We start from the raw sequence: 16,918 nt of genomic DNA on the forward strand, positions 1-16,918 counted from the left end.
AGTTCATAACATAACAGCTATAATTTATTGTCCATTTACTTTGTGCCTGGCACTGTGCTTACTGCTTTTCAAAGAGTTAATCATATACTCTTCCTAACAGTTCTAAGAGGTGGGTTCTATTGTCTCATTTTCAGGTGAAGAAACAGGGCCACAGAGAGGGTAAGGGGGTTGCGTTTTATTTAACTGGACCATACCAGGTGTAGCAAGCCTACCCCCCGAATCTGGTGAACCTGTGTCTGCAGGAGCTGGCCTGTGGCGGGTACAGCAGTGGAGAGGACCCTGCTCCCCTGCTGTTTGAGCTGAGCCGACAGTTTGGGGGCGGCTGACAGACCCACAGAGACAGACCAGTGAATGGGTGCTGACCGTATCTGTAGGCTGCCTTGGTCTTCTGTTCACACTTGCCTGGCTCCCCTCTTCCAGGAAACATGCACTTTGCTCTGGACTCTTATGGAAAGGCTCATCAGCTTACAGCAGGAAGCTTGCTGATGTGTGCCATCAGGGCTGCAGTTCTTTGGGTTTTGAGAGGCCAGTACCGTTCCCCTCCTCTTCCCACCTCGAGGCTCAGGGCCTTTTTCCTCATTTGATCAAAGGTGACTTGTGTGTCCAGGCTGAGATCCTGAACGGGAAGGTGGCACACTTCCTCAGGGTGCCCTTAGAATTAAGAGGCTTTCTGCAGCTTGGAGAAGAAACTAGAGCCTTCTCCCCACTCTACGCCCCCTCACCCCCACCCACATGTGCAGGCGCACACAGTCTCCTTCTAGGGATTTTAGGGATGTACTTGGCGGGGGCGGGGTGATATGGACAGAACTTTCTCCTTGGGGTTCCAGGCATCTGCCCCTCTTCTCAAGGACGTACCTGCTTAAAGACCATAAATTGGGAGTAGCCTGGGAATGTTTTCAGTGCCTTTCTATAATTTTTTTTAATGTTTGTTTATTTTTTTTTTTTTAATTTTTTTTTTTCAACGTTTATTTATTATTTTTGGGACAGAGAGAGGGCATGAACGGGGGAGGGGCAGAGAGAGAGGGAGACACAGAAGTGGAAACAGGCTCCAGGCTCTGAGCCATCAGCCCAGAGCCTGACGCGGGGCTCGAACTCACGGACCGCGAGATCGTGACCTGGCTGAAGTCGGACGCTTAACCGACTGCGCCACCCAGGCGCCCCATTGTTTGTTTATTTTTGAGAGAGAAAGAGAGAGCAGGGGAGGGGCAGAGAGAGGGGGACAGACCTGAATCGGGCTCTATGTTGACAGCAGCAAGCCCAATGCAGGACTTAGACTCATGAACCGTGAGATCATGATCTGAGCCGAAGTTGGACACTCAACCAACCTAGCCACCCAGGCACCCCTCAATGCCTTTCAGTTGTGCTTTCTGTAGGGCAAGATGGGGGAAAATGGCCGGTAGACTTTTTTTTTTCTCAGTAGTGTTTCGGTTCCCTCTGAGCTTTTCCATTTACCCTTGAAATGACTCCATTTGGTTGTCTGGAGGACAACCTGAAGGATTTTAGAGAGAGTGCAAGATTGTATTTGAGTTCTTAATAGGTAAAAATGGATTTTTGCTTTTGGGTGGGATGTGTATCATGCGTAGTTTATGAAGGGTCAGTACCCCCAACGCCCCCCCCCCCCCAAAAAAAAAGCCCTGTCCGAGTACCCTTGGGCAGCCACAGGTAACTATGAGCTCCTCAAGGCTATGGGCAGGATGTCCTGGGCATGTACATCTGAAGTAAAGGCTCTCCAGAGGCCTCTCGGGAGAAGGTATCTTCCATGGGGCCCATTCTCCCTAGCCTAACCAGCTTCTGGACCCTGAGCTCCCTTTACTCGCTTGACTCCCAAGGTCTCCCCCTGGTCAGCTCAATCCCCTGTGGGATAAAGTGCTGGTTCCCATACAAGAGACTGCTCTCTCAGCCACTGCAAGAAAGTTTAGGCTGAATGAGGTCTCTTGAAGGGTTTGAGCTGATAGAAGAGGGAGTGACCCCCTTCCTTTAGAGCTTAAAACTGATAGGATCTTCGTATTTTTTCTTAGTACTGCTTTGCTGTTGCTTCAGAGAATACCTAAGCCCAAACCTGCAGCTTGTTTGCAAGACAGGCTGGAAACGGTTTTTCCAGCCAAGGTATAATGTGTAAGGCAAATTGTTGGTTCATTTGTTCATTCATTCATTGGTTTGTTCCATATCTCCTATATGCCAGGACTCCTGAGTGCCTTGGGCTAGGCTAGGAAAATAGAGCTGCAAGTGACATTGGGAGTCTTCAGTAGTTTTTTTTTTTAATTTTATTAAAAAAATTTTTTTTAACATTTGTTTATTTTTGAGCGAAAGAGACAGAGCATGAGTGGGAAAGGGGCAGAGAGAGAGGGAGACACAGAACTGGAAGCAGGCTCCAGGCTCTGAGCTTTCAGCACAGAGCCTGACACGGGACTCGAACTCATGAGCGGTAAGATCATGACTTGAGCCCAAGTCAGGTGCCTAACTGAGCCACCCGGGCACCCCTAGGGAGTCTTCAGTATTTTTATCCAGGTGGAATCAGGAGCTAAGGGTCACCAGGGTTCCTCCTGGAGGTTGAAAAAGAATACCTGGCCACTCCGCTGGTCAGGCATGGGAGAAGGCGGGTAGTGGTAGAGGGTTCTGGGTGGTCACCAGCTCCATCCTGCCGACAAGGGCAAGGATGGGTAAGTACCAAGGCCGTGTGCTTGCGAACATCATCAGGAGACACTGCCCCTGCCTTTCTCAGTTATTGCCCAGCAGCCTGGTGTCCACAAGCAGTTGGGCTTGGGCAGTACCAACGGGAAATAGATGCTTCTTTTACCCCATTTCTGAGTCCTGTGTTTATTCTTCAGAAAGATCTTGGTTGCTCCTATAAAGTGGAACCTGACTGTAGGATGTCCCTATGAGCTTTACACTGGGCCCATGTTGCTGCCAGGTGCTCAGCAATTAGGGAGCCCTGCCTTCCAACCTTCAGGTCTCTTGTCTTGGGAGGAATAATAGCAGCTAGCATATACTGAGTACCTGCTGTACACTAGGCCCTGGCCTATGTGGATTAATTCATTAAGTTACTGAAGAACACAGTGAAGGAATAGGTACTGTTATGATCCCCATTTTGTAGACGAGGAGCCTGAGCTCAGGAGAGGTGATCACGCCCTCCAGGTGGCACCCAGAGTAGACCCCAGGATATCCAACTGTAAGGCCCCCTCCCCTCCTCTCTCCAGTGTTCCTTGGCGAGCTGCTAGGCCCAGGAGCAGTCACTCGGGTCTGCTTGTGCTGTGACCTGAGGAGGGGTCCTCCTGCCAGTGATGATTGTACTGGCTTGAGTGTGCTGGGCCTCCAGAGTTTGCTGAGAAGCCTCCTGTTCTCCACACTGGTGGTGCTGTAAATAAGCACATTGCTTTGGGCCGCTGAACTCTGTTCGGTGGATGGGGAGTGGTCAGATGCCTTCTGTCATTCCTGACACATTGGCGGCTCCCTGCATGGCCACTCTGCCTCCAAGGCTAAGCCCACTTATTTTAACACTTTAGGGTTTTCCTAGCAAGGATTAGCATGTCTCTCATGGTTTCAGTGGAAAGGTAGTTGGTCATGATGTTGGAGACTTTTTTCTATCAGGCTTATTTGGACAAGCTAGCTAGAACTCATCAGATGACCACAGAAGGAAGCTGTTTCCCTAAACCCCAGACCTGTCTCCAGCCTGGCAGGGTTCTAGTCACAGCCCTACAGACAAGGAAGGCCACACCTCTATCTCCCTTTTTCTGGCCTCACATTCACCACAGTGGGTGAGGACCTTTTGTCATTGCCTTTGGGGTTGATGTTGCTGTGTGGTGGGGTTACAGAACAGCAGAGATTGTTGTGGATGACTTAGTGGGGGCCAGGCACCCCATACAGTTCTTTCTTGATCTACAGGGATGACCATTATTGCTCTGAAATGGTGGGCAGGGAGTTGGGGAGGCAGGACAGTCCTTATAAAGTGAGGTCTGCCTTGAATCACCTCACCGTGTTCATTGAGCATGGTCATCAGTTCTATCCCTGACCTGAGAACTCACCTTGTTCTCACCAGGGCCTGAAACTGAGGTGCAGTCACCTGAAAACACAAGTCTTTTACTATTGCAAATTAATCCAGACAGTGAAGGGAAGAAACAACCTGGGGTGTTTTGCATAAATATATCTGCTAGAACTGTTAATCAGTAACACAGGAATCTGGTGCGTGTAGAAGCCAGTTATGGTCTGTATACCTAAGATAAAAACACACTTTGTGTTCAGCAAAAACGATATGGCAGTGTTTACCTTGTTACAAAATGCAGCAAGTCCTATTTGAATGAAACTCCTGAGGCCGTCATTCAGTGTGAGTCAGACAAGCATTGCTGATAACAGAGCAACCTGTGCCTGTCTGTGCCTGGACACTAATTGGTAGAACCCAGCAGCTACCTCCTTGGCCATCTCTGCCCTTTTGGACAAGTTCCAAAGAGCCAGCTCCCCTTAGTATATTAACTCTCCAATTTTTTCTGTAACCCAGTGCCTGAAAACCTGGAAAATAATAATTTTCCTGATTTCTTTTTAGCTTTCAAAGTCATAACAGTCATTGTCCTATTCAAGAGCCAGGGACATTGGGAGTTTCTGTTTTCTGATCTCTCTTTCCTTGCTTTGTTTCTGCAATTCCCTAGTTCCAGGCATCTTTCCAGCTTCTTAGCAGGGTATGAAATGGCAGATTGTGCATTAACTACCTTGTCTGCCATCTTTTGGGGGCAAGGAGAGTCGCGCTGTGATGACTCAGTCAGAAGCTGGGTCCAAACTAAAGTGACGCCCACTTCTTGATGAGACACTTAGTAGCCATCGTTTCTTTAAATTTTCTTGCATTAGTGGAAGAGAAAGAGACATGACGACGGGGCACTAATAAGATGGACATGCCTTTCCCTGTAGCTCATTGAAAGGATATGTCCTGATTCCAAATGCCAGTTGTGTTTATTATTGATCCACCCAGTGTGGCATGTCCCTGTGTGGCTCCTCAGATGGGTCTCTGGCTCTTCACTCCAAGTGGTCTGTGAGCTCCCGGAGTCGGGTACGGTGTCTTTTGTTCCTGGACTCCCCTGCAGGGCTGTGTCAGAAAAATGAGAGGCAGGCTACACGAGGTGGGAGGGAGACTGAGCAGTGTCTGCCACATCCTCTGGTGGTGCCGCACAATTGAGCCATCTGCGGGAGTGTTGAGGGAGGAAGGCGGGTGGACATATGGCAGGCAGAGTGGACTTGGGTTTTTTATGAGCACGATGTGCCTCTTGCTGGCCGGGTCCAGGCTGGCCCCGGAGGGCCCAGGGTCGGTGGGCACTACCCAACCGCAGGAAACTGCTGTGGGAGTAAGTGCTCCTGAACCGCTCGCATTTGGAGCTCTGCCTGCTGCGAAGCTCAGCCTTGGTGTCTCCTTCCCAGGGCGGCGAGGTGCTTGGAGTCCTCATGAGTAAGCAAAGCATTAAAGAATGTAGGGGTTTGGGGAGTGCCTGGTGGTTCAGTCGGTTGGGCATCCAGTGCTTGATTTCAGCTCAGGTCATGATCTCGTGGTTTGTGGGTTCGAGCCCTGTGTTAGGCTTGTGCCGGCAGCGCGGAGCCTTCTTGGGATTCTCTCTTTGCCCCTCCCCTGACTGCGTGCACATTCTCCCTCTCTCGAAATAAATAAACATTAAAAAAAAAATTTTTTTTTTAAGAATGTAGGGGTTTTTGTATATGGTGAAATACTCAGAACATAAAATGTATCGTTTTAACCATTTTTAAATATACAGTTCATTGGCCTTAAATACAGTCGTATTGTACAGCCATCACCACCATCCATCTCCAAAACTTACTTCATCTTCTTGAAAACTTAATCTATACCTCTTGAACAATAAGCCCGTCTCCAGCCACTCCTAACCACCATTCTACTCTCTGCCTTAGAAGTCGGTCCATTTTAGGTATCTCTTGTAAGTGGAGTCATACAATATTTGTCCTTTTGTGATTGCCATATATGTGTTAGCATCGTGTCCTCAAGGTTAGCCCAAGTCATAGCATGTGTTAGAATTTCCTTTTTTAAGGCTGAATACTATTCCATCATATGTATTAACCATGTTTTGTTTATCCATTTCTCCGTCAGTGGACACTTGGGTGCTTCCGTTTCTGGCTTTTGTGAATATGCTGCTTATAAACATGGGTGCATAAATACCTGTTCGAGTTCATGCTTTCAGTTCTTATGGGTCAAAGTTTTAAAGCACAAGCAGCAAGATGTCTTTGAAGGTCATTTTCTGATAAATTGCCCTTCTCCACTGAGGGCTAGGCTTACAGACCAAAAGTTAGCTTTACTCACCATCTAATTTTAGACTCCAACTTAAGCACCACTTGTAACATCAAGCTTCATTTTGATATTTGATAGGCTTCTACTGCGCATTACAACTCCAACTTAGTTGGCCACTTCTTTGTGATTGTGGGGGCACCCTTGTCACTTGCTGGTGGACGTTGGTAGTGTCCTTATTAGAGCTGGCTTCCTCTAGGGGTGCATGCTCTTTCTGACTTGGCCCCTCCTGACCCAAGTTGGGCTGGTCTTTTGACCTTGTCTCTGATCTGGCTCCATATGGGGACCTGAAACCCTGAGCCCACTGACAACTGAGGCTGTTGAGACCATTTTTCTTCCACCCATGGCAGCTTTGTGAGGCACAGTATTCTCTCCCATCTCTGCTGGTTCTTGTAATTTGTCTTTATTTCATCCAGATCTTATACAGCATTTAACATTATTAGAATTATATGTAAATTTTTTTCATGGGGGAGTACGATATTTTTCTAAATACTTTGGCGTCTGGGGTTGCCACAGGGACTGGTTTTCCCTGTACCAGTTTAAACCTAGTCCAACAGCCCTTGGCAACTGGTGAGGTGTACACACCTGGGGGATAATGGGCTTTTGATGGATTCAGCGGTCCTGGCATGGGTCTCTACCTCTTGATGAGACTTCTTTAGGCCAGACTGCCAGGTCAGTTCAGTTAGGAAGTAGAGATGGCTGGTTGTGAATTTTTTTCTTGATGGTTATATGGTTATTCTCTTTATTAATTTCTTAATAGAAATTCTCCATATCCACACTTGAGCCAACCACAGCTCTTTTGCATAGTTAAGGACGTTAAGAATCAGTGCCCCGGTGGACTTTGAGCCCACGACATGATAAAACCGTGGGCCATGCAGCCCTTATAAAATGGGGCCAGGACCCTGTCTCTGTGCACTGTAGCCATTTATCCTTGGCTGAGAGGCTTTTGCTGGTGCAGGTTAATGGAGACTGCATGCTCCTGGTTCCCATCCACCCTGCGCTGGCCTTCATGCGTCTGGCCCAGCAGGAGAACGAGGAGAACATTCTCTGCTACTTTTCTGCTCTTAGGGCTGTTACCCTCTGCTCTGGCACATGGCTGCAGGGCCCAGGAGGGGGAGGATCAAGCCATATCTTGTTGTCAATGCATTTTCATCTCTTTGGGGCCTCGCTTACAGATAGCACTGTCAACCCTGCTTTTTTGCAGGTGAGGACACTGAGGTTATGAGAGGTGAAGGGGAGGGCTGAGTCAGAGCAAGCCGCTCTGGAGCCTAAATCAAGAAGCAAGGAAGGGAGTGTAGAGGAGTCTGGGCTGGGGATGCGTTGAGAGAAGGCATCAATACATGCTTAGTACTGTGGCCATTGTTTTAGTCTCCTGACGGTTGCTTTATTTGGCTTTGCTTTAGATGCTGGAGGATGAAGGGACAAGTTTGCCAGAGAGCAGATCAGATGCTTCTCAGAGGATCAGAAAGATGTGGGTGGGGCATGGAAGAAGAGCCGTTCACACGGTAACCCAACCTCAAGTTAGGTCTCTGTCCTAAACCCTGGGAGGGGCCTGGTAATGAATCAGGCAGCTATTCCTGGAACTGACGTGGAGGAAAGGGATGCTCCTCTGCTCTGGGGCAGGCGAGCCATTCCTCGGGCAGGGACAGAGAAGGAAGAGCTGGTTCAAGGAGCGCACAGACAGACCCTGGAGGTGGGCTGTTGTCTGCATTCACAGATGTCACTGTCTGTACAGCCTGAGGGCTGGAGGTGCCTGTGAAACCCACAGTGGGGTTTCACTGCTGGAATGGGTGGCCACAGAGCCCAGTGTGCCCAGGACTCCCTTCGGGGGGATGGTTTGTCACTAGGCATGAGCCTGACAGGATACAAGTGTCTCTGGCCCTTGGATTACAGGCCCTGTGCTGTTGTCCTGTTTGTTCCCATGCTGGCCAGGTCCTTCTGTCCTAGACTTGGGATTCCAGCTCCCTGTCCCCTGCTCTTGGAAGCTGCTCTGTTCTGGGCCCTGCCGGAGTTTCCCAAGGTCATACTTGCCAAAGATGTGACCATGTCCCCCTGATCCTGAGCTCTGATGCCATGTGTTTGAGGCAAAAAGAAAAGTGTGTGTGTGTGTGTGTGTGTGGGAGGGGGTGTATGTAGGTACATGAGTTGGGGTCAGGGCAGGGCCTTGTACTCCTGGCATTTCCCCCTCCAACATTTTATGTTCTCCCACCATGGGTCTGCTAGAAGTGGGGCCTGGCTCTGTTCATTCATCCCCTTCCCTCAGAGTGGCTTTGGGCACGTGCCTGCCTAGGGGTGGACCTGTCCTGTCCTCCAGACAGTGAAGAGCCAGCTGGCCTTAGGGTCCTTTGCTCCCAGAACAGCCTGTGACTCTGCTCCCTGGCCTCTGGTTTCTTTCTGATGCTTCTCCCCAGAGTCAGGTGAGAGCCCCCTTCTCTCTGCCTATGTGGACCTGTCTGAAAGAGGCCCACTAAGTCAGGGGAGGGGTCTGCCTGCAGGGTCATGGTCACTTGAATAATAGTGATAATATCAGGGAACATTGATCGAAAGCTTTACAATGTGGTAGGCACTGTGCTAAGTATTTTATAATGTGCCTGGTCTTCTGATTTTCTCGACAATCGGTGGGGTGTAGATTATCAATGTAGTCCTATTTTACAGCAGAGGAAACTGAGGCTAAGAGAAGCGGTCACCTGCCCAAGGTTATGTGGCCCATGTGTAGATGAGCCTAGTTTAAATCCAATTGGATAACGTCATATGAAAATCTTTGTTCTAAAATCCTAATTGTGGTGCCTAATACTAAATTGGAACAGGGTGTCTTTGGGAATTGTGACCAGAACTGGAGAGACAGTGTCAGGTGGGAAGGGTTCCTTCTCTGCTACTCTCTGAACTTCCCATGTCTGGAATCTGAGAACCCTGCTGCCTTATACACACATACTCACTCTCACTCTCAATCTCTCTCACTCTTCTGCTGAACCTCAGGTTCAGGTTCCTGCGAAGAGATGTTGGAACAGCTGAGGCCAGCTGTAAGAGAGGAGGCTGGGGAGACAGGGACAGAACTTTTCTGAGAACACAGCTAGTGCCCTCTGCAGGCTGTGTTTTGGGTGTTGGAGGGTGGGGCATAGAGTAAATCGAGCTCCTGCGTGGCCTGGTCTGTGCTGGGCAGTCTGTCCACAGGACAGGTGGTACTGCTTGCCCACCGCGGCAGTGAGCATTGCAGGAGGTTCAGGGCACCTCTCTCTGCTCTGTGTGTACAACCTTAAGTGGGCTCCTGCCTCCTCACCGCAGAGCTGTTCTGTCCCAGCTTTCCAGGGACCACAGTTCTGCACCCACCCAAATACAGGCCTTGGTGCTTGAAGCCCAGAGGAAATTCACCACGTAGAATTAACACTTTCCTTTGGATTATCAGTCATTCAAGTACTACCCTTTACACTGTGCATGTGCCTAGAGGTGGCTTCCCCACAGTCAGAGAGGAAGCACTGGCCCCACCTCTAACACAGTATTCACAGGTCTCCTGAAAGGGGCTGTGATACATGAGGCCAGTTGAGTCTGCAAAAGCAAGGCAAGGAACCTGAGGCCCTCAACAGGCTAGGTAGCAGGGCTGCTGAACAAGGGCAGATACACACCCCTGGGGTCCATGCAGTCTGACTGTGAACAGTCCAGATAGCCAAGGAGAAAGTGCTATAGGAAGGAGGAACCTTGCTCTTTGAGCAAAGGAGTGACATGCTGGGCAGGTACGGGCAGAACAGTGGGTGTGTGCTGCGTGAGAGGAGTCAGGAAATAGACATGTGAATGCTACCTTCTAGCTGATTTTGGACAGACCACGTAGACTTCTCTTGAGCAGTTCCCTCCTCTGTAAAATGGGACCACAGTGTGTTCTTCACGTGGGAATACGCAGGGCTCTACAGACTTCGGTCTGATGACAAAGACAGGAATGATGAGGGTGGAATCTAGGAGCAGTGGACTGGTACCTTGGCTGAGGTGGCGTCCATCCCATGTCCCAACAATCTGGGGTGTTATAAGGCCCCAAAGGCAGAGCAGAAGAGTGGAGGGGATGTTTCCAGGAAAGGGAAGATGAACGAGCCCAGTGACCTTGTTGCCAGTGTCAAAAGAGGGCCAAGGGGTGAGGTGGGCACTATTTTCAGGGTCAGATGGGTAGGCACTGAAGTTTCTGACAGGTATACTGCTGAGGTGTGACAGACAGGGGTGTGGTGGGTGGAGGGGCTCTGCTGAGGAAGCCAGAAGAGAAAGAGCATGATGTTCACCTCCAGGAGTGAGCAAAGAGCGGAGCCATGGGGGTTGTCAAGGGACCTGAAGACGCCCCTTGGAAGATCATGGAATCTTCTGGGGTGTACATAGGGACTGGCTGTCCCTTCTCCCTTGGTGCCCTCTTTCTCTAGGCCTGGGCTCAGCTGGGCTCCTGACACCTGCCCAAACCTAAACCCAAACAACATGGAGGAACAGAAGAGGATGGGGTTTGGTGATTTCTGAAATGCCACCAGCTGGTGATGGTGGAGAGGGAGGAACCTTGGCAGTGGCCTGTTTCTGATGCACGGGACTCAGCCTTAGGAACTGTACCAGTTTCGGGGGTGCTCTCTGGTCTCCAAGCTCCTTGGAGGGAGTGGGGAGCAGTGATTTGAATATGCTGCTCACTGGGTTTGCCCTGAGAGAGTCAGCAAGGCCTGAGAGGAGTCAGAATTGCATTGAAGACATCACTGATAGGGAGGGCTATGGGTCACAGGAGCAAAGTCAGGTTATGAGAGGAGCAAAAATAACTGGGAGCACACGTTAGGTGGAGTTTGACCAGGGTTGGGGTGAGGGTGGCACTGTCTAGGTAACAGTGACACGGGGAAGACAGTCTGGGACTAGGGTGGGTGCCACCAGGGAGCCAGGGTGGTCAATACCCACTGCCCCCAGACACTTGTGGTAGAGGCTAGTAGGGATCCAAGGTGTGCTGAAAATGGACAGGTCCTCCGTCCTGCCAATAGGACTCGGCAGTGACAGTCCAGAAGAAGTAAGCTTTGAGTGTGACTTTGGAATCAAAGATTCACTTTCCTGGATTAAGGAAAATGTAAAATGCAGATGTAAAATCCTCTACCCCTTGCCACATCCTGACCTTTAAGTTTCTTGTATCCTTTTGGAAACTTATTTGTGTATATGTGTGCATCCTTTTCTTCGTACAGATCAAATAAGGCATGCCATGTACCTTGCTTAATTAGTTGGCAACATGGAAGAACTAACTAGTTCTTTTTAATTTTTTTTTTTAATGTTTATTCATTTTTGAGAGACACAGTGGGAGCGGGGGAGGGGCAGAGAGAGGAGACAGAATCTGAAGCAGGCTCCAGACTCTGAGCTGTCAACACGGAGCCCGACACGTGGCTTCAACTCAAGAGCTGTGAAATCATGACCTGAGGGGAAGTCGGACGCTCAACTGATTGAGCCACCCAGGCACCCCTACCTAGTTCTTTTTAAAGACTGTTTAGTTTTCTGTCTTACAGTATGTGTTGATTTAGCTAATCAGTGTCCCATTGATACTAAGGTCATTGTTAATTTGGGGTTTTGATATAGCAGACACACTATACCCATATCTGAACATTGGGACAATTATTTCTGTAGGAAAAACCCTCAGTGTGGATTTTATGAGTCAGAACTATATGCACTGCCCCCTATCTCTTTAAAAGGGGTTCTGCCGGGGTGCCTGGGTGGCTCAGGGGCACCTGGGTGGCTCAGTCCGTTAAGCGGCCGACTTCGGCTCAGGTCATGATCTCGCGGTCCGTGAGTTCGAGCCCCGCGACAGGCTCTGTGCTGACAGCTCAGAGCCTGGAGCCTGTTTTAGATTCTGTGTCTCCCTCTCTCTCTCTGACCCTCCCCCGTTCATGCTCTCTCTCTGTCTCAAAAATAAATAAACGTTAAAATAAATAAATAAATAAATAAATAAAATAGGTTCTGCCAGTTCACACTTGCTGATAGTGTTTGAGAATTAGAAATGATGCTGGTGACACAGAATTAGAAACGATGCTGGAGCCGTTGTGAGGATTAAATGAGATAATGCATAAAGCTTTCAGCCAGTGCCTGCCACACCAGGCTGAGAACAGGGCTCACTGCAAACTGGACCACTTTGGACAAGCCTCAAGTTAGGTGCTGGGTTGGGTTTCATTGTCAGCTTGGGGCAGGGGAGGCGTCAGGACACAGTGCTCTGACGGCTGCTGAGCCGTCCCCTTCATTCACACGTTTAAGAAATGTTTAGTGAATGCCTGATGTGTGCCAGACACTGGAGCAGAGATGGAGCAGGGAAGCAGACAGGCATGGCTCTGGCCCTCTGGAGAGGGTGGGAGTCTCCGTGGCTTGTGCTAAATACTGCCTGCATAGGACGCTGCTACTCGCAGTCCCCTCTGACTAGGTCTTTCTCTCCCCTGCCCCTGCCTTGCCCCCAGTGTACGTGGTGGAACGGGAAAGGAAGATGGACGTGGACACCGGGTGTCAGGCAGCCCTGGCCGCGTGTTGGACTGCTCTGTGCTGCTGCTGCCTCCTGGACAACTTGAATTGAGCAGTTGGGACCCAAGTGCTCCCTCCAGGCCCACTGCCTTGTTACTGGAATAAACAATTAGTGCTGCACCACTTCCATTTTTTCTTTCTTTTAAAAGTACCTAACCTACGGTCTTATATTTTAGCACCTATGACAGGTGTGAAGTGGCATCTTACTGTCTTTTTAACATAGTGACTCAGTAGTTCTATTCACTGTGCAGTGCTCACCACAATAAGTACAGTCACCAGATGTCACTGTATAACATTAATATGCTGTCACTGACTGTATTCCCTATGCTGTATTTTTCATCTCTGCCACTAACTTATAGCTAGAAGTTTGTACCTCTTAATCCCTTTATCTCTTTCACCCATCCTCCCCACCCACCTCCCCTCCTGCAACCAGCGTTTCTCTAAGACTGTTTATTTAATTCTACATGCAAGTTGAAATCATCTGGTATTTGTCTTTATCTGACTTATTTCGCTTATCGTAATACTGAGTCCATCCATGTTGTCACAAATAACAAGACCTCGTTCTTTTTCATGGCTCAGTAATGCTCCACTGTGTGTGTGTACGCGAGTACACGTGTCTCTGGGGGGGGGGGTTTACATGTGCCACATCATCTTTATCCATTCATCTACGGATGGGCACTTGGGCTGCTCCCATGTCTTGGTTACCGCAAATAATGCCACAATAAACATAGTTCAATTAGTGTTTTTGTTTTCTTTGGGTAAGTACCCAGTGGGAGAAGTACTGGTTCATATGGTAATTCTGTTGTTAATTTTTTAAAGACCTCCATACTGTTTTTCACAGTGGCTGCACCAGTTTGCATTTCCACCAGCAATGCACAAGAGTTGCATTTTCTTTGTTTTAAAGATTTTTAAGCATTCTCCACACCCATTGTGGAGCTCAAACTCACAGCCCTGAGATCAAGAGTCTCTCAACTCCACTGAGCCAGCCAAGAACCCCAAGGGTTCCGTTTTCTTCACATCTTTGCCAGTGCTTGTTGTTTCTTGTTTTGGGGGATGATCACCATATTGACAGGTATAAAGTGATACGTCATTGTGGTTTTCATTTGTATTTGCCTGATAATTAGTGATGTTGAGCATCTTCTTATCTGTCCATTGGCCATCTGTACATCTTCTTTGGACAAATGTCTATTTAGGTCCTCTGCCCATTTTTAATAGAGTTAATTATTTTTTGGGTGTTGAGTTGTATGGGTTCTTTGTAGCTTTTTGGTGTTAACCCCTTTTGGGATATGTCACTTGCGAATATCTTCTCCCATTCAGTAGGCTGTTTTGCCATTTGGTTGATGATTTCCTTTGCTGTGCAAAAGCATTTTCTTTTAATGTGATCCCAGTAGTTTAATTTTGCTTTTGTTTCTCTTGCCTCAGGAGAAATATCCAGAAAAATGTTGTTAAGGCTGATGCCAAAGATTACTGCCTGTGTTTTCTTGTAGTTTATGGCTTTAGGTTTTTAATCCATTTTGAGTTTATTCTTGTGTATGGTGTAAGAAAGTGATCAGTTTCATTCTTCTGCATGTAGCTGTCCAACGTTCCCAGCACCATTTATCAAAGAGAATGTCTTTTCTCCATTGTGTATTCTTGCCTTTGTCATAAATTAATTGACCATATAAGCGTGGGTTTTTCTAGGTTCTCTATTCTGCCCCACTAATATCTGTGTCTAATTTATATGCTAATACCATATAGTTTTTTAAAAACTGAAATATAGTTAAAACACAGTCTCAGGTGTACAGTAGTGATTTTAGAAGTATATACATTATGTTTTGCTCACAAGTGTAGCTACCATCTGTCCCCATACAACAGTGTTACAATGCCATTGACCATATTCTCTCTGCTGTGCCTTTCATCCCGTAACTTATTTCATAATTAGAAGCCTGTATCTCCCACAACCCTTCACCCACTTGCCCATCCCTCATTTCTTCACTCACTCTGGCAGCAGTTTGTTCCCCTGTATTTATGGATTTGTTCTTAATTTATGTTTTGTGTTTTAGACTCCACATATAAGTGAAGTCATATGGTATCATCTATCTCCATCTGACTTATTTCACTTAGCAGAGTACCCTCTAGGTCCATCCATGTTGTTGCAAATGACTAGATCTCATCCTTTTTTTTTTGTGGCTAAGTACACACACACACACGTACATACAAATATATGTATGTATATAGGGATATATATAAAATATCCATCCCATATCTTCTTTATCCACTCATCTATTGATGGACAGTTGGGACTGCTTCCATCTTGGCTATTATAAATTATGTTGCAATAAACATAGGGGTGCATGTTATCTCTTCAAATTAGTTTTTGGTTTCTTTGGGTAAATACCCAGTGGTAACTGGATCATACTATAATTCTTTTTTAAAGAAATTGCTTTTAAGTTTATCCATTTTTAGAGAGACAGAATGTGAGCAGGGTAGGGGCAGAGAGAATCCCAAGCAGCCCAGCTTTGCGCTGTCAGTGCAGAGCCTGACGCAGATCTTGAACCCATGAAACTGTGATACCATGACCTGAGCCTAAATCCAGAATCATATGCTTAACTGAGTCACCCAGGCGCCCCTTTTTTAAGTCTTTTTGAGGAACCTCCATACTGTTTTTCACAGTGGCCGCATCAATTTACCTTCTACCAGCAAGGCACAAGGATTCCATTCTTTCCACCTCCTCACCAGCATTTGTCATTTTTTGCCTTTTTGATTCTAGCTATTCTTACAGGTGTAAGGTGCTTTGTCATTGTGGGTTTGATTTTCATTTTTCTGATGATTAGTGATGTTGAGCATTTTTTCATGTGTCTGTATGTCTTTAGGAAAATGTCTATTCAGGTCCTCTGCCCATTTTTTTTTTTAAATTTATTTTTTTATTAGCATATAGTGCAACAATGATTTCAGGAGTAGATTCCTTAATGCCCCTTACCCATTTAGCCCATCCCCCCTCCCACAACCCCTCCAGTAACCCTCGTTTCTTCTCCATATTTAAGAGTCTCTTATATTTTGTCCCCCCTGTTTTTATATTATTTTTGCTTCCCTTCCCTTGTGTTCATCTGTTTTGTCTCTTAAAGTCCTCATATGAGTGAAGTCATATATTTGTCTTTCTCTAATTTTGCTTAGCATAATATCCTCCAGTTCCATTCACGTAGTTGCAAATGGCAAGATTTCATTCTTTTTGGTTGCTGAGTAATAACTCCACTGTATATATATACCACATCTTCATAACTGCATTTTGTGTGTGTGTGTGTGTGTGTGTGTGTGTGTGTGTGTGTGTGTATACATACACACACCACATCTTCATTATCCATTTATCCATTGATGGACATTTGGGCTCCTTCCATACTTGGGCTATTGCTGATAGTGCTGCTATAAACATTAGAGTGCATGTGTCCCTTCAAAACAGTATACCTGTATCCCTTGGATAAATACCTAGTAGTGCAAATTGCTGGGTCGTAGCGTAGTTCTATTTTTAATTTTTTCAGGAAGCTCCATACTGTTTTACAGAGTGGCTGCAACCAGTTTGTATTCCCACCAGCAGCGCAAAATAAGCCCTCTTTCTCCACATCCTTGCCTGGGGTGTCTGTCAGAGGGCCCGACACATAGATAACCAAGCATATGATATCCATGCTTCAGGGAGGCCCTTCTTTTCTAATACAAATCTTTTCAAAATAAACTTTACATGCAACTCTGGTATGGAAAATAGAATGGTTTGTTGATGGTTTCCTTCACTGTGCAAAATGTGGTTTTTTTGGTGTGGTCCCAGTACTTTAATTTTGCTTTTGTTTCTTCCCTTGCCTCAGGAGGCATACCAAAAAAAATGTTGCTAAGGCCACTGTCAAAGAGATTACTGCCTGTGTTTTCTTGTAGTTTTATGATTTCATGTCTCACATTGAGGTCTTTAATCTGTTTTGAGTTCATTTTTGTTTATGGTGTAAGGACTCATCAGTTTCATTCTTCTGCATGTTGCTGTCCAGTTTTCTCAGCACCATTCGCTGAGGAGAATGTCTTTTTTTCATTGTATATTCTTGCCTCCTTTGTTGTAAATTAATTGACCATATACGTGTGGGTTTATATCTGAGCTCTCTATTCTGTTCCATTGATCTCTGT

General features: G+C 47.0%; 1 protein-coding gene across 1 annotated transcript in view; it reads left to right on the plus strand.

Annotated features, from left to right (window-relative positions):
• The window catches only part of CYSTM1 (cysteine rich transmembrane module containing 1), a 43,216-nt gene extending 30,315 nt beyond the window's left edge, over positions 1-12,901 (plus strand). Inside the window, exon 3 of the mRNA XM_045490596.1 lies at positions 12,718-12,901. Within this exon, the coding sequence (XP_045346552.1) occupies positions 12,718-12,830 (113 nt within the window). The 3' untranslated portion in view covers positions 12,831-12,901. The remainder of the gene's footprint in view (positions 1-12,717) is intronic.
• Positions 12,902-16,918: the final 4,017 nt, after the last annotated feature.

The sequence above is a fragment of the Leopardus geoffroyi genome, chromosome A1 (assembly GCF_018350155.1).
Source record: "Leopardus geoffroyi isolate Oge1 chromosome A1, O.geoffroyi_Oge1_pat1.0, whole genome shotgun sequence".
Classification (NCBI taxonomy): domain Eukaryota; kingdom Metazoa; phylum Chordata; class Mammalia; order Carnivora; family Felidae; genus Leopardus; species Leopardus geoffroyi.